Raw genomic sequence first — 22234 nt, forward strand, 5'->3', positions numbered from 1 at the left:
GTATTTCACATTCTCTCAAAAGTTTTAAATTCTTATGATGCAAACAAGTATGTGTGTGTGTTATACAGAATAATTGAAAATAATAGTATAAAAAGAAAACACACCTGTGAGTGTTGTAATGTATATATGGCAAAAATACAGATGTAACAAAAGGTTAACTTCGGCAACATTGAAAATCTCATCTATTCCAAATTGAACATCAACAACTGTCAGCCGAAATGTGAAGAGATAACCTTTCATGTTATATCTATATTTCAGAAATATATTGATCACAACACTTGCATGTATGTTTTGTTTTTGCACATACATGTGTACGTGTGTGTGTAACAAAAATGAGCTAAGAGAAATAGTTTGGAGTGGCGAAAGGTATGTATATGACAAAGACAATCAAATAGATCTGTTGAATTATCATACAACATAAATTCTTGGTTTATTAAAATTATCTCCATCTCTAGAGGATGTGTCACAATTATAAATGGCAATTGAAAACAGCTCTATACAAGTAAAGGAGATAATCTCAAAAACCAAAGCTTTTCCAAACTTGACATGCCAATAAGGGAAGAATGGACAGGCTTATTGTCTGGAGAAAAAATGCATGCATCCATACATCCATACATACAAGTGTAAGCACAGCCATGTAATTAAAATATTTACTCTGGATCTTCAGTCTTAGGTTCAGTCCTACAGTGCAGCCCCTTATGTAAGTGTCATTACTATAGACATACAGAGATATTCCTCCAACAGTACTACTTAGCAAAGGAGATTCTCACACCACACCTTAGCCCACTTCCATGACACAAACAATGTAGAAGCAAAAATCCTCAAAGCCTTTACAAATGCTAGGCTTTACAATAGCTGATAATCTCTCATAGCATCTTCACATTATTTCCTTTGTTTCGGGTCTTGGACTGTGACTTTCTTACAGTGCCACCAGGTCTGGTCAATGATATCACCCACAGTAATTATTTTATTGATCTCTATTTGTGGAACCACTATGTCAGGAACATAAAGGAACACAAATATAATCAACACTGGATCCTAGACCATAAAAATAAACACACAATATATATAGGCTGTTGCACTCACAATCGTTAGATCATGGGTTTGATTCCCTGACTGGGCAGTACATTTCACATTGTTCTAGTCCCCCTTTCAATCAGTAGGAAATGTTAGCTTGCTCGCCTAGCCAGCAGAGTGGCATCATTTGAAGGCTAAAACAATGCAAAACACATAGTGACCAATGATGTGTAACATCTGACAGCCTGGTCAGTCACATGATCACGTAATATAATACACACACACACACACACACCACACACACACACACACACACACACACAAGGCTTCTGCAGTTTTTGTCTACCAAATTCCATTCACAAGTGTAAACTCAACCAGAGGCTGTAGCAGAAAACACTTGAAACATGTACTGTGGAATATGATTGAACCTAGTACTTCCTGGTTACAAAATGAACTTCTGAGTTATGCAGCCACTGAAAATATAAGTCACAGAAAACCAAAGATCAAGCTTCTGCTTCAACGGCCACAAAAATACTTCAGCTTTGATCAGTTGCTAGCTATTTACAAACCTTAAATGTGACCTGTTTAGAGTACTTTTCAGATATCTATATTTGTACAGCTATGAATTGTGAAGACTATGTGCATAAATAAAACAAAAAAATACATCTAGCTAATCCACTTGCATTTGCTAACATGCTAAACCCACCAGCACACAAATGCATTTCACTTTCTATCTTTAATACTGCTACTGTTTATCTTAAATAGCTCCTGTTTATCTGTGTATGAAGGAGTGTAAACTGAGAATTATATCAACCTGTCCCTCTCTTTTTCATTGAGAAGTGTTTACACATTTAACATGTTAAACATGTCCATTTCCAGTGAACCTGTAATGTAAGTGTTGAATGATAGATTAGGGACAGATAATTCAGTCATGAAGACAGATTTTGTAATGTTTTCAAAAGAGTCATTAATAAGCATCAAATGAAATAGAAGACAAAATAAAAAAGGCTGATAGACTCTGACCCACTAATAGGATTCAATTGCTTGCAACAGGCAACCATGTTACCAAATGGACTCAGAATGTCTGTTATTGAATTTCTTCAAATTACAACCTATAATTTGCTTCTGCTATATTAACCATATTATTTTATTTCCATAAGATAACACTCTGTAACACAATTTTTACTTTTATTTTTGTCTTTAGTCAGTAAAGTGTTATTTCCTATTTGCTTCAATCTAAAAATCAAAGAAAATGATTATTATTCCCTTCAAACTTTGCTTTTGTAATCTAGACATCAATGTTTTGAAACTGACCTATTTTCCATTACATTTTAGACAGACTCAGTGCTGAGTTACTGAAGCAGAAAATTGTTATGGCAAATATTCTGCTCAATACCACCAATTTGCTTGTCAGTTGCTTCATCTTAACCACTTGAGCATGTCCCTTAGTGGCTGACAATATGTGTACTCTGATCATGAGCAGGAATAGTTGGGGAGCATCATAGCCATGTGCTGAAAGGGATTCTTTAAGGTTTGAATAAATATTGTAACAAAAGCAATGTCTGAAGGAAATATTAACCATTTTCATACTTTCTGGGGGTAAGCAAATAGGAAATAACAGTTGCTATTCAAGGACTAAAATTGTGTTACACAGTGCAATAGGTCAATCATTTTAATTATAATAATGAAATTATTGTATACAGTGCTCAGGTGCACCATAGCGAGCAGTAAGTAAACTGGGAAGCAAGCAATTAGCGGCGGTGGCGTTCAGAGCGAGCAAAGAGCTAGCCGGCTGCCGCTGCAGTGGCAGCTACCGCTGGCGGTCGGCAGTGCGATCGAAAGCCGTCATCTCGGCGACAGCGATATCGACCGCGAGTGTATGTGTCTGTGTGTTACAGAAAGGCTATTCTATTATTGTTCAAATTAGTGTGGTGTAATCTGTTAAAATCTTAATAGTTAGTTCAGAAACGTTCATGGTTGAGCAACTTCACTTTTGTTAATTTGCTGTTTTCTAAAAAAGATTTATTTTTAATTTTGAATAAAAGAAGAAATATATGTTGAACCCTAAATCATTTTATGCTTTGCTTTTTTTATGTATTGGTTATGTTTAGATTATTTATTTCAAATTGTGATAGCAATAATGAATTCATTTTACTAGATACATTGCTAATTTTGGTTACAAGAGTATAGATTGCTACTGATACTTAGTTTCTCAACCTCAGAGGAACGACATGGAAGTTGACCTCAGTGAGAACAGTGATAGACCAAATTATATATATAGTAACCAATTGGTAATTTTACAGTTTTGGGCATTTCCATCATGTTTCATGGCAATAACACTGAGAATGATGATGATGATGATGATGATGATGATGATGATGATGATGATGACGATGATGATGATGATGTGAAAGAGAAAAAAAGCTGGAATAGTATATTTAGAAATCTGCATATGTTATATAACAGCTGATTCTGACACAAATCTTTTGGTAAATATTAATAAAATGACTGTTCAAAAAGCTAGGGATTATATTCCCAAAACTTTAATGGTTTACACTGAAAATAATGTCTTGACTTACACAGATTTACTGAATAAGGAAGAATCAACATATTTCTAGAGAACTGTTTGGCAATTTTGAATAGATGGTCGTTTTTAAGGCATTCCTGGACATTGTAGAGTTTAGTCTAATTACTCAACTAGTAAAACACAATCACCACTGATAGAGGAATATTACCAAAAAAAGATTAAAGTGAAAGATGAAGAGGGTGAGAGTGTGCATCATTCAGATGGATGGGACTGGCTTAAAGACAACATGTGTCTTTTCTATGATCAGACACAGTAGTTGAAGCTAAAGAAACAACAAGCTGCAAACACAAAAATAATATATCTAGTTAGATCTAATTGTAAACTCCTGTTTAGATGGCATCATCTTAAAAGGAGGTGTATACAGATAATAAACAAATCTTAATAGCTTTACACATTAGGGACCTAATTAAATAATTAGAGTCTAACAAGGCAAAATATAATAAGCACTGCACTTTGGCTAGTGTTCTGTAATGGCAAATGCAACAGTAACAGCAAATATAAGTTGTTTCATACAAATATGTGCAAGCACTTAGAAGTCATATTGTTTTTGCAGAGGGAAAGGGATATTTCTTCCTTTCTTTTTTTTTTATTATTTTATCAGTCTTTCATTTCATTGAATGCAAGCATTGAATAGTCTTTTATAGTATATTCATATTTATGGTAAATTGAATAGATCAAACTTAATCTAATAATAATAATAATAATAATAATAATGATTATGATGATTTCTTACATTGGCACAAGGCTACGAATTTGTAGGAGATGGGTAGAATAGAATTCATCAACCCCAGTATATGACTGGTACTTATTTTATTGGCCCATCCCTAGAGCAAGAGGAAAGTTATGAAACCCAGGCAGGATGTGAATATAGAAAAACCAAAACTAAACACTGTAACTAGACTTACTTTGACAGTAAAAAAAAAATGGGAAATTGTAGTGTTTATGTTTTCCTTGTTCATTAGTGAAGTGTAATGGTGAAAACAAGGAAGTGCAACAGTCACAGACTCGTTTACTAACAAATTACAGCCACACAACAATGCCTGTCACAAAATAATTATAGTATTATTGTTACTATTACTACTATAAATATTGTTACTATTACCATTAGCTTCATTACTTGCTAGTAATGATGGCGGTAATAATAGTAAAAACAATCATTTCTAGCAATGACATAAGGCCAAATATTCGGGGATCATTAAAGTCAACTGAACTGACCACACAGCAAGCAGATCGACCAAATGGCATATAATGAAACATAATAGTGTTATTGTTTATCCCCAGGTCAGTCCTGATAAAGCAGACTTAGGATCAAAGGTGTTCCAACCATGACCATCCACGTCTTGTATTCAATTGTAATGTTTCTATGATTACATTAAACAATGCGCCTCCCACTTTTAAGACAACAGGGTGTGATTTGAGGGAGATCTGGTTGGTGTTTCTAGCAGGTCAAGTAACCACCCAAAGACTCCTTTGTTGGATTGTAAAACGCTAAAGTGATTCCAACAACTAGTATCAATAAAAACAAGAAAACAAAGAACAAAAATAAGGAATCTTTGCCATCAGAATGAATAGATATGTTCCTATAGAATATAGATAAACGTAAAATACTATATGTAAATATTTACTGTCGCAATGGAGAGAAATTTAATGAAATGGGCACATTTTGATTGACGTTGTTAGTGGTATTAAGACATGGCTGGTAGCACTGTATTTCTCTTTCAATGTTCCCAACAGGTGGAAGGGGTGACATGGAGCGAATGGTATTGTTGCCTTGAGAATAGTACAACTTGTAGTTATTGACGGATGATGAAGGAAGCTCACTTGTTAATGCTTCTGATGTAGCACGACGGTGAGCAGATGTCACAAAACTGGCTTCTTGCGAAGCAAGGCTGGTGACATGAGGGAAAGTTTGCATTTGGTCATGAATATCTGTATACTGTGGGTGTTGCTGCTGTTGCCGTTGCTGTTGTCGATGTTGCCGCTGCTGTTGTTGGTGATGATGCTGGTGAATCATACTAGATTGATGCTGGCTTCCTCCACTCTGTTCATGATGAGGGGTTGTTGAAGGAGAGCCGTGGTTGTCAGACAGAGAAATAACTGGACTGTTGTTGTTACTAGCATTGTTATGATTACTCATGTGTGATGAAATGTCCTCACTGGAAGGAGTGAAACCACTGTAAGAGGACTCATTGTATGGTGAATGGCCTGAACTGCCACTGGTTTCCAAATCAATAACTATAGGTTGTCTACTACTATCTTTAACTTGTTTTAATATTCTGCCTGAACCCTTACATTCAGACATGACTTTGTAGAGAATTCCATCAGAGCTGCCTTTTCGTTGGTCGCTGTTTCCGACCTGATGAATGGGCACCATAATGGGTGATCTGTATAGGCCGCTAACTGGTTTTGTTTTACGCTTGTGAGACTTATTAGCAGTTTCTGATGTATCATTGATGGGGAGTAGAGGTTTGATATGAACATGCATCTGAAAAAGAAATCCATAAGTAAATTAATGGTTGACATATCACATCACAATTTTTAACTAAACGCACTGCATCTCATCAAAACAATTGGGAAACTTTTATAATAGTGGCTGATGTGCATGAATATAGTTCTTGTACCAACAGCATGGTACCATATATTCTAGTGCAGTGGAGATAACAGCATTACATTCAACTAAATTTATTCAATGTCATTATCCTAAATAACTAGTATAGTGCACCATACATTGCACATCTTCAGATATCTATCTGATGTTAGAATTTCTTACATAAACAGCATAGTAGAATAGGTGACAAAATAGATGCCAGTTTTATATAGTACAGCAGAATAAGTGATAGCAGCTCCTGATTAGATGCCATATAAATATTACTCAATGACTTTACTTAGAGTATTATGAGTAAATATAAATTTATAAAGACGGTGCTAAATCTAAAAACTAGAATCACACACACACACACTCAAAGCTGCATACGTGTATGCATATACAAGCACAAAATTCATACCTGTACACAACTATACTGTTTTGAAATCAATAACTCTTTATAGCTCGCATGCGAGAAGTCTTTATAACATTATTGGAGATTAGAGTTCAATCAGATTTGTAAAACAATATAGTATCAAAGTCACAAACCAATCACAACCAGTGCTGTTCTTGAGGACCTCACACCAGTGACAAACACAATTGGTAAAACCTAATGACATCACATTCTATACAGTGACTGATAACTTTGCATTAGCAATCATTTTCACAGTTACCTCAATACTTAAGCATAAACAAAATCAATCTCCTGCAAATGCTTGTCAAAATTATTAAGGCAAACAGGTGTATGAATCATTTAATTCTACATGCTTAGATATCTTTCTTCACTTATAATTCCTATAAACATGACACTAAATTTTAAAGTTTTTCTTATAAACATCTTTTTGAAAATAACAATAAAATTGCACACAGATATCAGATGCACCATCTAGTAGCAAAAATTATAATGTAAGAGGCTGCAACCTAGTCACAGAAATCATTTGAACAACATTTCTGTGGTTGAAATCAAATGCTGATCAACGTCATCTTTGCAGGTAATATCATCTATCTAAGAGTCAAAATTTTACTTGGTGTGAAACACTGTAGATATATCACTAAACCATGTGGGGGAAAACCACATCCATATCTATAACAATAATTGAAATTCATAACACAAAAAAAAAAACAGGTTGAACGCTGAGCTGATAACAAAGCTAACAAAAAGCAAAATCAATTAGGCAATAATGTTTCTACAAAATTGTGTGTGTGTGTGTGAGTGTGTTTGTGTGAGTGTGTGTGTGTGAGTGTGTTTGTGTGTGTGTGAGTGTGTTTGTGTGAGTGTGTGTGTGTGGCTCAAATCCCAATAAAATAATTAAAACATAAAATTTCCTAAAGATTTGAGGCTGTATAAATTAATTGAAGACTTAGATTTGGTTTAATTACATGTAAATATAAAAATATATTTTAAGGATTATAAATAATAATCATGTTTCCAAGTGAAACAATGGATTAGGGTTTAACAATAACTTTACTCAAGAGTCTTATGGCTGTAGAGTTTTATAAGAATTTGGGTAAAAACATTCTTGGAAATATACAAATGGAATAGGAAAGAAAGACTCATAGAATTGGCCGAACTTATTAAACTTACCATAGGCAACATATTTTTAAAAAGTTCAAATATTTTACGATGTGGACATAAAAGAGCCCCGATGGGTACACTAAAAACAAAATAGAATACATGGTAAGTAGTAAAATACATAAAGTATATGATAGCAATGTAGTATATACTAACTTTGGAATAGTTAGAAACCAATGTATCAAAAAAGACAATAAGGTAATATCACCCTCACTTGTATGTTTGAAAATAAGCTGAGACTAATGAAATGGCTTCAAATGAAATACATAAATAAATAATATATACATATATATATGTATATATAGTAGATAATCCAGGTGTTTACCTTGGGAAGAACATCTATAGACAAAGGCCACATGAAAATTGTGAAAGGGAATATCATTTATGAAACTGCTGTTTCAAATAAACAGAAAATCTGCAAATTCCATTTTCATCAAAGAATATTAATAAGGAAAAATTGAAGATTGAAATTTGGGATATTATTTATATTTCATAGCTGACAATAATATCAATAACTCCATGGTGACTAATTTGTATTATGCTTCTAAAAATGTCCATTATTAATGATCTCGTCATATTTGTCATGTAATGTACCTACATAGCCATCCATGGAATTGTCTTGTCATATCTCTTTATGAAAACAATACAATAAGAACAATACTGCTTTGATGAAAGTTCTGATGAGACAATTCCATGGATGGCTGTGTAGTTACATTACATAACGCATAAGACTAAATCATTAATAACAGATATGTTTATAAACATAAGACAAAATTTATCACTATGGAATTGCTGAAACGATTGTCAACCAAAAAATAAAAATATCACAAATTCCAATCTTCAATTTTAATTACATATATATGGATAGATATAAAACACTTTCATGCTCATGTTTTCATATACAGATAATATCGGATATAATGAATCAAGTAAAATCAGTAATAGAAAAAGGGTAGTTTATCAATTTAGAAGCCATTTCATAAAATATTGTCCTACAAAGCAGAAATAATAGAAATAAACTTAAAACTATAACAGGTTGTTATAATGAAAAAAAAAACAGAACAGAAGAATATTTTGTAAATGTATATAACACTGACTAGCATATATATATATATACATATATATATATGAACAAAATAGCAAAAGTAAATAGAAAGACAAAAGAAAAATTAAATTAAAATTAAAAGATAAGCAAAGAAAACAAACAAAGGAACTGGTTTAGTGTATGGTTTTAAGCCATAATAACAGTAAAAAGAAAAGCTGGATAATGATGGAAAGTAAAATAGATTTCATTAACTTAATCATTTAACTGTATAACTACAATCAAATGTTTGGTTCTCAGTTATTGTAATGTAGTAAATTAATATAACTTCATATTCAGGAGTGGCTGTGTGGTAAGTAGCTTGCTTACCAACCACATGGTTCCGGGTTCAGTCCCACTGTGTGGCCCCTTAGGTAAGTGTCTTCTGCTATAGCTTCGGACAATAAGCGTAAGCCAGTGTCAACGGTGGTTCCGGAAATTCTGAACCAGAAACTACAGCCTAGAAGACAAGCCTTGTCCTGAAAGATCTGTAGAGCTCAACAAGGATGTCCTGCAAGCCCTGGTGGAACAAAATCCCATCATAACTGTATGATATAGAATGAATAAAAAGATAACTAAAGGCACAGATGTGGTTGTGTAGTAAGAAGCTTCCTTCCCAACCACATGGTTCTGGGTTCAATCCCATAGTGTGGCACCTTGGGCAAGTGTTTTCTATAGCTTCAGACCGACCAAATCCTTGTGAGTAGATTTGGTAAACGGAAACTGAAAGAAGCCCATCATGTGTGTGTGTATTTTTATATATATATACATATATGTATATGTATGTATGTATGTATGATGTATATATATATATATATATATATATATATATATATATATATATATATATATATATATATATATATAAATAATGAGGGAGACAAATTAATATTAATTTTAATATCAATTTAAAACCAGTAGTCTAGCATACAAAAAATCTGAGGAATCAGAGAAAATTCTAATATATGTGTATATTGGCAGGGCAAGACTGCTAGGTAGTCGGCCGCATGCTAGAAATAGATCATCAACGATCATACTACAAAGAAAGTTCTCTATTGCCCTGCCAATATATATATATAATGTGTATGTGTGTTTGTCCCCACCACCGTCACTTGACAACCGATGTTGGTATGTTTACATCCCCTTAATTTAGTAGTTCGGCAAGAGACCAATAGAATAAGTACTAGGCTTACAAAGAATAAGTCCTGGGGTCAATTTCTTTGACTAAAAAACCCTTTAAGGCAGTACTCCAGCCAAATGACTGAAATAAGTAAAAGAATTAAAGAATAAAGTAATGTAAATTACAGAACCTTTTGCTTGTTATCAATTTCAGCAAAATAAGAGTTCATTATGTGAAACTACAAGAGTATTGTACAGAGTAAAGGATGAATCACAGAAACTGTAGTGTCACAATTAAGTGTCCAGCTTTCTATAACCATACACTAGAGAATGTTGAGAAAGTTTTAAATCAAGCAATAAAAAACTACACCAAAAATACAGAAATAAAGGAGAGGGAAGGAATACAAATTAAATAAATAGATATGTATGTATGTATACATATGTGTATATATACATATATATGTATATATAATATCTTCAAATCATAACTGTTTATCACCTTTAGTGTATGGGATTTTAAACTGCTTTCATTGGTATAACTTCTGTTGCAGATGACACAAGCATGTTGTTTGTTTGCAGCTTTTTTCACCTGATCGTCATGGTTACGTAAGTGATGTTGGAGATTGGACAGCTGTGCAAATGAGCGGTCGCAGTCACCTAAAGTGCACTTGTAAGGTTTTTCTCCTGTAGAAATAAACCAATAAAATTATTTTCAGTTGAAAATCTAATTTTGAGTTAAAGCAACACCAAAAGAGACGGGAAAATATTAACAGAAACAAAATTTATTTTTAAATGTGAAAACAATGGTGTTGAAATATTCTTTTAGACTTACACAAAAAGGTTAACAAAAGAGAAACAGCTACAATAAAACAATAGTTTCTATTATTAGACTTGCACTATTTTCAACTTTTCCTCCACACCACCCCCACCAAACCCCCACCCCCTTGTAGAAGGTCATAGCTGGCCAAGTTATTAGGATTGGATCTCTGACCTACTAACAAATGTTTTCTTATTTTTGTAGAACACCATCAGCACTGCAACTTGTAGAAGGAAGGGAAAAGTTGTCTTTTAACAGGAAACCTAGTTCAGATGCTGACAAGAGAAAGGACTCTGCTTAGGCAGATAAATATCTTCTATCATAGCCATGTGTTGTCCAAAGTCTTGTGAATTAAATCTGGTAACCAGAAACTGTGTGGAAGTTTGGTGGAGGAACTGTTTCTGTTCTGGAGTGATAGACTTAATTTATTGTTTGGTTTAATTCTTTAGCCTTCTAATGGGTCATATCCAGCCCAATACTGTACCTCAAATAGATGCACATATATATGCAACCATGCATGTACACGTATACAAATCCACACACATGTGCAGTTATATTCAAATACACACATGCGCATGCACACACACGAACACGTAACCAGACGTGCAGTTATATTCAAATACACACACACACACACGTGCACATAACCATATGCGCAGTTATATTCAAATGCACGTCTAAAAAACATACATGCTATATATGCATATGCTTGCATACACTCGCATGGACTCCCAAGTACATATGCAACCATAAACATGTGCATATACATGTACATATATACATACCCACACACAAAAATTTTATATACACATCTATATATGCACATGCACAAGAAAAATGCAGGGTGGAAGGTAAAATACAGGAAAAAAGTGTAAAAATATATAAAGCAATAAAAATATAAAAATATATATTTATAAGTATGTAAAAAAAATATGTAAAAATATATAAGAAATATATATAAAAAGCAAGTTCTATCTGTGATCTTGGGAGGACCAAAAATGTAACAAATATTTAGCCACATGTGGATATGATCCAAAAAGTTCAGTTCTTGAATTTAGACATGCAGCGGGCTCTAAGTGGCTTTTCCAGATGAGCCATCTTTCCATATCACAAAGACCACACTTATCACTGCCATTGGTGTAAGGCTTACATTTGGCTAAGATCTTCCAATGAATGTTGTAACTTACTGGGCACAGTTTCAACAAAGAAATAAGTGGGCCACTAAGGTTTTTGTTCCCCCGAAGATCACAGATAGAACTTTGCTTTTTATACTGTGTCCACATACAAGCTTTTTATCACTCTATACTTTTTATATATATTTCTTATATATTTTTTACATACTTATAAAGATATATTTTTATTGCTTTATATATTTTTACACTTTTTTTCCTGTATTTTACCTTCCGCCCTGCATTTTCCTTGTGCATGTGCGAATATAGATGTGTATATAAAATTTTTGTGCACGCGTGTGTGTGCATGCAGGTATGTACATGTATATGCACATGTGTATGGTTGCATATATATGTGGGAGTCCATGTGAGTGTAAGTGAGCATATGCATATATAACATGCATGTTTTTTAGACATGCATTTGACTATAACTGTGTGCATATGGTTACATACACGTGTGTGTGTGTGTGTGTGCATGCGTGTATTTGAATACAACTGTGTGTGTATGGGTATATATGTGTAGATTTGTATATGTGTACATGCATGGTTGCATATATATGTGCATCTATTTGACGTATGTGTGGATGTGCATGTGTTTCATGCAAGTCTGAGCAAACATATGCATATAGGCACATGTACATGGGTGTGCATGCGCACATGTGTATGTATGTATATGCACACACATGCGATTGCTATGAGCTTTCTTACTCCTTTACTTTTTACTTCCTCCCCTTAGGTTTTTTCCATTATTTAACAGTCATTCTAATAGCTCTTTTGTCTCAATAACGGTCATTTACATAGTAATTTCCCTTTGTTTAATGGTCATTTTCATTGCATATTCTTAAGTGCCTCAATAACCGAAGATGTGCCGGTGCAGGTTTCCACCCCAACATCTGAAACTCTGAGTTTTATTATGGCAACCAAATAATTGTCACATATATTACAAATATATATATATAGTTGACTGTTCTATTAAGGTAGGCTCAACAAAACAATTACTCCATCCAGTGAAAGATAAATATCATTTAAATGATATTAAATGACATATATATATAATTTTTTTTCAAATCTCAGTAATGATTTCAAGAGTCAAGAATAAAGTATGTAAGACAGGCATAAACAAAAATATTCTTAACTGAAATCAACAAAGTAAAATATAGATATATTTTGTTATACAGAATACACTGCATACATTCAAACAAACACAGATGTACACAGACATTGTTGGAATGCTGTATCACAAACAGGTATATTTAATTGTAATCTCAGTCATATTTTTATACAGGCACATATATAAAAAGCTATATATATATATATATATATATATATATAAATTTATGTATAGTTGCATAAATATACATATCAATTCATTAAAAAAATCCAATGCCATATATACATACTTGCATCATAACTACACACAGACATATTCCCATTTAAGCTTACCAAGTCATATCCATTTAGAAATATATCTAAATACACACAATATACGTTCTCAGACATTGAGGACATGGAGGTGATGTGACTTTCAATCATACACAAGTACATATGCTCTTACAGATAGCATCAAACACAACCCATGCACACAATTGACATCATACATAGCTAGAAACTTATAAGTAGAAATATCACACTGATCAGATCAGAGGGCCACAACCATTCACATCACATGCACATAGCCTGCAGCATAAACACAAAGAACAACAAATCACACCACATTACAAATCTTATACACCACATAGCTCCATGTCACACACTGCCCTACACTACACATCACATGTATCACACAACACTACCCTAAACCAAATCACATACACACCATTCCCCTAGAACACAGTTCACCCCACATCACATACAATATAGCTGCATACTACATCCACCTATCCTACCACACTTTACTACACAAATCCTTGCACATCAGCATACTACACATAAGACTACACTGCACAATACATCACACATGCACAGTGCTACACATCCCACACTTCAGCATACTGTATTACATTACACCTCGCCACACCACAACCATCCAAGAACAACTACAAGAAATCTCTGACCTGTGTGTATGCGATGGTGCTGCTGTAGATGACAGAGTTGTTTGAAAGATTTATCACAATAGCTACAGTGGTATTTGCGTGCACCAGTGTGTACAAGATTATGCTGAATTAACTGTTGCTTGCTCTTAAAACCTTTAAAGCATGTTGGACAGGGAAATTTACGATATAGCTTGTCGAGATTTTGTTCTCCTTCTCCAACTGTTTGTTCTCCAGGGTTCATGGATACAGGGTTATTTGCATCAGATGTTAGAGACATAGTAGCAGACTGGTTCCCAGATGTCATTGATGTCGCTGTTGAGGGCGTAACAATTGGAGCACATGGAAATTTGCGATACATTTTATCAATGTTGTTTCCATCCATATTCATATGTCTTGTTTCATTTGGCATGTTTGACCTCATGTTCATTGATGTATGGTTTGCACTTCCAGGAGCCATCGGCACATGAGTTCCAACTCCAGGAGTCATTGAAGATAAGACGGAGCGGGATGAGGAATTAGTTCGATTTTGTTGGCCCCCTTGAGAGTGGCACTCAGATTCTGCCATTCCTCCAGAACATCACTGCAATAATAAAATTTAAAATGAAACACACTGCTTAACCAATAAAAATCAGGCAAATTATTATTTAAAAAAAGCAAAAAATATTTAAAATATAATTATATATATATATATTATATATATATATATATATTATATATATATATATATATATATACATACATACATATACGCACACACACATATAATCTTGTGGTTACGAAGTTTATTTCTCAACTATGTGGTTTTGATTCCACTGTGCAGATCCTTGGGCAAGTGTATCTCTGCCACAGATTAATCAAAGCCTTATGAATAAAATTTGGGAGATGGATACTGTGTATATCAGCACAGACTGAACAAAAATAAAGAGGTAGTTAATTTCGATTAGGTTATCACCTTTTACTTCAAGCACAGCTTGCCAATGATACAATAAGTATTAGACAAAGTACTGGGATTGACATAACCAACAAAAACCCTTAAAAAATATAGTGGATGTTGCCAAGAACACTTAAACATGAAATAAATGTACTTATTCTTCAATGACATAAACTGAGTACTGTACCTTTACTAAGAGTTTAAAGTAATTATATCCACCATTAAAAATACTATTTTTGTCATCTATCATAGTATAATAACTTCGATAAAAGTCAAAATATGTTTTTTGGCAAAGATAAGTTAAAGGCAAATATAATCAGCTAATCATTTCTCAATTCTTGACAATGACATGTCTGGATTCAATTGCTGAAAAAATGATTTTTAAATTGAAATGAAACTCTATTTTCTTTCCACATCTCATGTCTTCCTCTCAGTACAAAAATGTATTTCCATCCAACTCATTTCTGATTCACAATATTTTATACAGAATAGTATCTTTTCATGATTTAACAGAATTATGCCTACCACTTTTGGGTGCATATTTTTCATGGCTCTGGCAAAACAAGATCACTTAATAGAGTAGAACAACAGTACTGAGGGGGGGTTGTCACCTGATACCATGCTTGCACATGGCATGAATAGCTCTGACCAGCCATTCATGTGATCCTAGATTCTGCAGCAACAACCAGATTATGGAGCAAGGGAAGTAGTTCAATTTTGTCTAAGTTAACCATTATAATTCTGTTATTTATAAACATTTCTCAGCTAACTAATTCAGTTTGTTTCAAGGAGGTTGTAAATGATTAGGTCATCTCCTTAACACAAGCCCATAGCATATTTCCAGGTGGGAAGATGAAAGAAAACTGAATAGTATTGTATATGTTTCAGGATACAATTTCATAGGTCATGCTCAGAAGAGAATTAATAATCACATAATCACATAAGCACTAAGCATTTTTTTGCTTTAAATTTGAAAGGTAACATTGTGCAGCAGCTTCTGATAGTACAGCTCATGGACAACCAGCATCTTGTAAGTAGATGTGGTAGATAAAACTTTGCAGAAGCCTACTGTGTGTGCATGTGTGTGTGTGTGTGTGTGTGTGTGTAATATATATATATGATTATATATATGTATGTGTATCATGTTTGCCTCTCAATACTTGACAAATGGTGTTGGTTTGTTTACATCCCCACAAGTTAGTGATTCAACAGAAAAAAGAGAAGGACTGGTACAATAAGTACCAAACTTAAATAAGTAGTAGAATCGATTTTATTACCTAAACTCTTCAAACGTGTGCCCCAGCAAGGCCACAGTTTAATGACTACAAAAAGTAAAAGAGTAAAATAATAAAAGAATTCAAACCTATAAGTTAATGTCTTCAGGTCATACAGTATATGTATATACAATACACCATCTGTTGCTGGTACAGATGATGTAGAATAATGCTTAATAACTTTATATGTAATACATCATAAGTAAATTTGCCCTGTTATATAATAGACATACTTAGTTCATTTGTACTAAAAGCTTATTTTACTTGGTATTTTTGTTCTCTGTGATCTAATCTAAGCACTTTAATTAAGTCGTTAATTTTAAAATCACTATTTGAATAGCTTTATTAAAGTGTGCCTTGAAACAACTGAAATATGATGCTTGTACACTATATTGCACAATGAGGGCATTATGCAGCTAATGCAAACAAACACAAAACCCAGATCAGTCACTCAACATTCCATACAAATGCAGTTTAGATGTTAAGCCTGGTCATGTAGTGTGAACAGTATCCCCCGGCTGTGATGTAGTCACTAAAACCAAAAACTATATCATAATTGTTCAACATTTCTTACATCTTGAATGTAAACACAAACTTATACAAATAACTGAATAACACTGAAAATGTAATGAAACAAATTCCTCCACATAGCAGCGGGGATGGATAGATGTATAATTGGTAGAACATCAGAGAACATGCCTTGTGATATTTGTTTATGCCCCTTCCATTCTGAGTTCAAATCATGTAGAGATCAACTTTTCTAGTCATCCTTCCAGTGAAATGCTTTTTATACAGTTCCCAGGTAATGGTAGGATGGGAAGGCATAATCAAGTATACTCCTAAAAGCAATATTCCCAGCATGACCACAATCCAATGAAATATAAAAAAAGAATATAAAAATAATATAACTCAGCAACAAATCTCATCATAATACAAGAAAGACCTCATCAAATTATAGGAGCAGTTCTTTCCTCCCCTGAGATTAGTTATCTTAGGGGAGGAAAAGGTCTGCTATGATGGATTGCAACCATATTTCAATGGCCCACCAAAACACCAACATCAGCTTAAAAATGAAAGAGCATATTAATGACTGCATGAATGAAGGTTTTTAGAAGACATTAATAAGCATGAGCAACCAGTGAAGAAGTGGGTTTTTGAATGCATATAACAGTTGTTTGGCAATGCTCTGTAAGATCAGTCTATGACAGTTGCTTGGAGAATATGCAGATACCTGTTGTCTTCCAAATGTAAAACATCAGTAACTTACAGAAAATCCAAGTTTCAATCTGTAAAAAAACTGCACAAACAATGCCTGGAAGACATGGATTTTTGTGTAGAATTTGATCCCCTTTCAGAACCATAGGCTTTAAGCTTATATACATAATTATTTCATTCTTCAATGGGCCATTGATAACAAAGAATAGCCCAGTAAAACATATTTATCCACCAGATCATCAAACTGTTTCAGACCAGAAAGTCCAATTAAGGAAGAATGAGAGACTGCTGATCTGTTCCTAAAAAATACATTCTAAATGTTCAAGAGAAATTTACTTTACTTACTTACTTTACAGTTATAAATCATTCAGAGTCAATAAAATAACTAACAATAATAAATACTAGAACAGGCTACATCTCTTCCTCAACAAAATATGACCTACTGATAGGCTAAACAAATTATATATATATATATATATATATATATATATATATATATATATATATTATTATTATTATTATTATTATTATTATTATTATTATTATAGTGAAAACAGTGAATGGCTCCGTAGAGCCCCAAACTGAATGCCTTATTATATTTAGTTATGTCCCTTTACATTCTGAACTCAAATGCAATGAGGTTGACTTTGTCATTCATCTTTCTAAGATCCATAAAATAATTACCAGCCAATTTAATCAACTACACTTTCTCTAAAAATATCTGGTTTCGAGCTAATGTTAAATGCTAGAAATTATTATTATTACTATTATTATTATTATTGTTGTTGTTGTTGTTGTTGATATTAATAATTATCCTTTCTACTATAGACACAAGGCCTGAAATTTGGTGGTGGCTGGGAACCCTGGCAGAACGTAAAAACAGACAGAATGCTGCTAAGCATTTTATCAAACATGCTAATGATTCTAGCAGCTCACTGCCTTGAAGAAAAAAAAAAGAAAAATAATAATAATATAATAATAATAATAATAATAATAATAATGATAATGATAATTTTTTTATGTCTTTGTTGCCCATATGGGACTAAACACAGAGGGCAGAGGGGACAAACAAGGACAGACAAAGGGATTAAGTCGATTATATCAACCCCAGTACGTAACTCGTACTTATTTAATCAACCCCGAAAGGATGAAAGGCAAAGTTGACCTCGGAGGAATTTGAACTCAGAACGTAGCAGCAGACAAAATACCGCTAAGCATTTCACCCAGTGTGCTAACGTTTCTGCCAGCTCTGCCAGTGTCGCATAACTGGCCCATTTAAAAGTACCCTTCAATCATCTGGCAATATGCTGTGCTTGAGAAGACCTGTTGAGTCAAGTGAAATCATAGTCGTGGCCAATGTCAGTGTCACCTGACTGAGACTCATGCCGGTGGCACATAAAAAGCACCATTCGAGCATGACCGATGCCAGTGCTGCCTGACTGGCACCTGTGCCAGTGACACATAAAAAGCACCATTCAATGCCAATAGTGCTTGACTGAAAAAGCACCCACTACACTCTCAGAGTGGTTGACGTTAGGAAGGGCATCCAGCTGTAGAAACCTTGCCAGACCAAATTGGAGTCTGGTGCAGCTTTCTGCCTTGCCAGTCCTCAGTCAAACCATCCAACCCATGCTAGCATAGAAAGCGGACATTAAACAACGACGATGACAACGGCGGCGGCGGCGACGACGACTATTATTATTATTATTATTATTTAATTATTTCACAATACAAATATCTATTATATCATGAAATTTACCATTTTCTGCTTCAAGTGCATATAGCGTCTTTCACATTTTATTTATTCTTTTAGTATGTGTCCCTTTATGTCTCTTTAATTTTACTATAATCCTAGAGTTTTTCATATGTGTGCAGTAATATTTCATATAAGAGTGCTGTTTTTGTATGTGACATAGGATAATCTTAGTTTAGAATATATTTCTATAATTTTTATCAAACTTAGAGCTCCTAGCATTACTTGAATGTTATAAGTTTTCAATTTTATTTATTTCTAAGTATTTTCTCCATTTATTTCCATCCTTCTCTACTAGACAATTACTCTCGACTCTCCAAAGTGTTGTCGTATGTTAGGATTTAAACTTCTACAAACACATTTTTTTTTTATGTCTAGGATCCTCAATATCTGGATCAATCAAATGGTGATAAAATACTGGCATTAATACTGTGCCTAAGAAATATTCTGTGGCAATACTATAGTACTATAGTAAATGAAAACTAATAAATAAAAACAATGAAGTTTCAATTATCTGAACTATCATTTAATGATGGAAGAGTGAATAAACTTATTAAGGACATTGTACCCAATCAATTAGCAATCACTACCCAAGGACACCGACCAGATTTGGAAGACTTAAAGAAATCTTTTAGATAACAGCCCAATCCTCTGCTTGGTAGCTATAAAAAATTTTGTATGACCACTGTGAAGTAGCTTCGGGTCAAGGACATGTCTAAGCAGCATAGAATATGATGAATGCACTATCAAGTACTGAGCAATTTAAATAGTACTTTATTTACTTAGTATGTGGTTTTTATGGTTGCTTAACCCTTTTAGCTTTTAAACCAGCCATTTCCAGCCAAAATATTCTCCTTATTCTCCTTGTTTTATATTCAAATTGGCTCACGCCAACCCTACAATGTTAGTCTAAAAGTATAGTCACATAATTGAAATTTCAAAGTTACAAGATAACACAATAAATTCAAAACAAGAATAATTTGAATGCTCAAGGATTAAGCAGTTAAAAATTTACTGTTCTAAGTTCTGGCACTTGCTGTGAAATATTAGAATTATTGCTCTTAATGTCCCACTCTTGTGAGAAGTTAGACATTAATTTCATTAGCAATCATTTTGCATAACTGAATGTGAGTATGCATTTTAAAAATTCTATATTTTAATAATGGTGCCCCAAAATGCCATAGCCTCCTGAGGATGGAACATATAAAGGAATAAAAGAATACAAGAAGTCAAACTAGAAATATTGACCCTTTTCTCAATCACAAAGATTAAAAGGAACAGATCTTATTGCCAATTTTCACAGAGTTAAATACATGAGAGAGATATGGGTTACCTTAAAAAAGGAAATTAATATACATCAGGTATACACAGTATAAAAAAATTGTACTCAGTACAACAAGCTCCACAGAACTACAATTGCTTACAGTGGTAAACTATATCACTTTATCAGTGCTTAAAGCAAGGTGAACTCTGTCATTGAGAGCTAAATACCTTGACCACAAAGCAGTGCTGGTGACAGAGCATTAACTGCTAACCACTCTTTCTCCTCAATGTTGTTCAATACATATACATACCCAACTATTTATGGTTTCTATATTCAAGTTTGTAATGTCAAACTAATTATGATACCATCCCAAATGTAAATAAAACAGACAACAGTTCAATGAATTCACTTGCACAATGTTAAAGCTAACAATTCCTCATCAAACAAGAAGGATTTATAGTTAAGTCCTTACCTCACATACAAATTAACTGCATGAGAAATTCTATGAGAAATTTCCATGTACTTTGAAGAGAAATGTAATTAAGAAAAACTGAATAACTGAAAGCTTACTAATATAGACATAGGGCAATGTTTAACCCCTTACCTGGCAGAAACGAATATATGCGTTTTGACAGAAATCGTTTTTTTCTATCTCTGGCAAGTTAACTCGTCAAAAGATAGACTCGCCAAAATCAACAGCAAACGAGTTCCTTCGTCTAAAAACAGGTTAACTCGTTTCTGCCCAAAGTGGTAATTTAAAATCAATATTATTGAATTAAAATTCATAATAAATAAGGTTTGAAATATACCTTGAAATCACCATTCAAAACATAGTAAAATAAAACAATTAAAAAATATGTCTGAAAAAATACATTTATTTTCAAAATAATTGTTGGGTAAGGGGTTAAAATGTTTGAAAATTAAGTTCTTAATGAACCGTAACAGTGTTTTGGCAATAAATTATTGATATGATTAACAAACAAAAATGCTTGATAATTATTTGACCATATGTATATGATATATAAACACTTAGCTTAGCTTGATTCGTGAAATACTTTTTTTAAAAAGTGTATAGATGTCAACATGGTGGATAAATATTCAGAAATAAAACCAAATAAATCATTTTAACATAAATGAATAACCATACTAACTAAATTACTACATCAATCAACCTTTTTATTACTAGTTTCTCATTAATATGTAATCTCCTTAATTGAAAATAAAATAAACTTTACCAAAGCCTAATTGAAAGAAGTAAGTGTTCTCATCAGTTTAATCAACTGCTCTCAATGCTACTCAATAACAATCCATTTCATCTAACTTCTCACTTCAACATCTTTGTTAGTTAACCTTGCCAGCATTCATGTCATGTTTCAAAATCATTTGAACTCAAATCATATTTAATAGAAGAATCAGAACTGCTATGCATTAAGTGAATTTGTTTTATCTGCCTTCAGTGAAGTCCATACTAGTGAGGCAAGTTTTATCATCTCATATAATGCTCTACTTTTGATATCCTTCAGTTTGATAGCTCCCATTTAGAACTACTATTTTTTTGTCTGGTGATATCCAGAGAGGAAGCTCTCTGAATGAATCTTTCATTTGTTCATCTCCCTGTTGAAATACTGCCGTCCATTAACATTTACACTTTCCACAATAAGCTACTTCAACAGAAAATTATAAGAAAAGACCCAAGAATCTTAGCCGACAAGGAAGTGATGCTTTTATGTATTTTTTATTTTTCTTTAATTGTTTTTAATGGTTAAATCTTCTAGGAGACCTCTGAAATTTGAGGAGGAAATGGAAAAAGAGACAGA

General features: G+C 33.3%; 1 protein-coding gene across 3 annotated transcripts in view; it reads right to left on the reverse strand.

The window, feature by feature from the left end:
• Positions 1–3097: 3097 nt before the first annotated feature.
• Positions 3098–22234, reverse strand: part of LOC115209253 (zinc finger protein 629) — a 64062-nt gene continuing 44925 nt past the window's right edge. For 2 of the 3 annotated variants that reach the window (XM_029777545.2, XM_029777544.2), the window contains 3 exons: positions 14002–14560; positions 10461–10645; positions 3098–6089 (listed from right to left, as the gene is read on the reverse strand). In XM_029777545.2, the coding sequence (XP_029633405.1) occupies positions 5226–6089; positions 10461–10645; positions 14002–14545 (1593 nt within the window). In that variant the 5' untranslated portion in view covers positions 14546–14560 and the 3' untranslated portion in view covers positions 3098–5225. Of the gene's footprint in view, positions 6090–10460; positions 10646–14001; positions 14561–16884; positions 16905–22234 lie in introns of those variants that run through there. The other variant, XM_036501230.1, reaches the window with a different exon arrangement.

This window comes from Octopus sinensis, linkage group LG3 (genome assembly GCF_006345805.1).
Source record: "Octopus sinensis linkage group LG3, ASM634580v1, whole genome shotgun sequence".
In the NCBI taxonomy this organism is placed as follows: domain Eukaryota; kingdom Metazoa; phylum Mollusca; class Cephalopoda; order Octopoda; family Octopodidae; genus Octopus; species Octopus sinensis.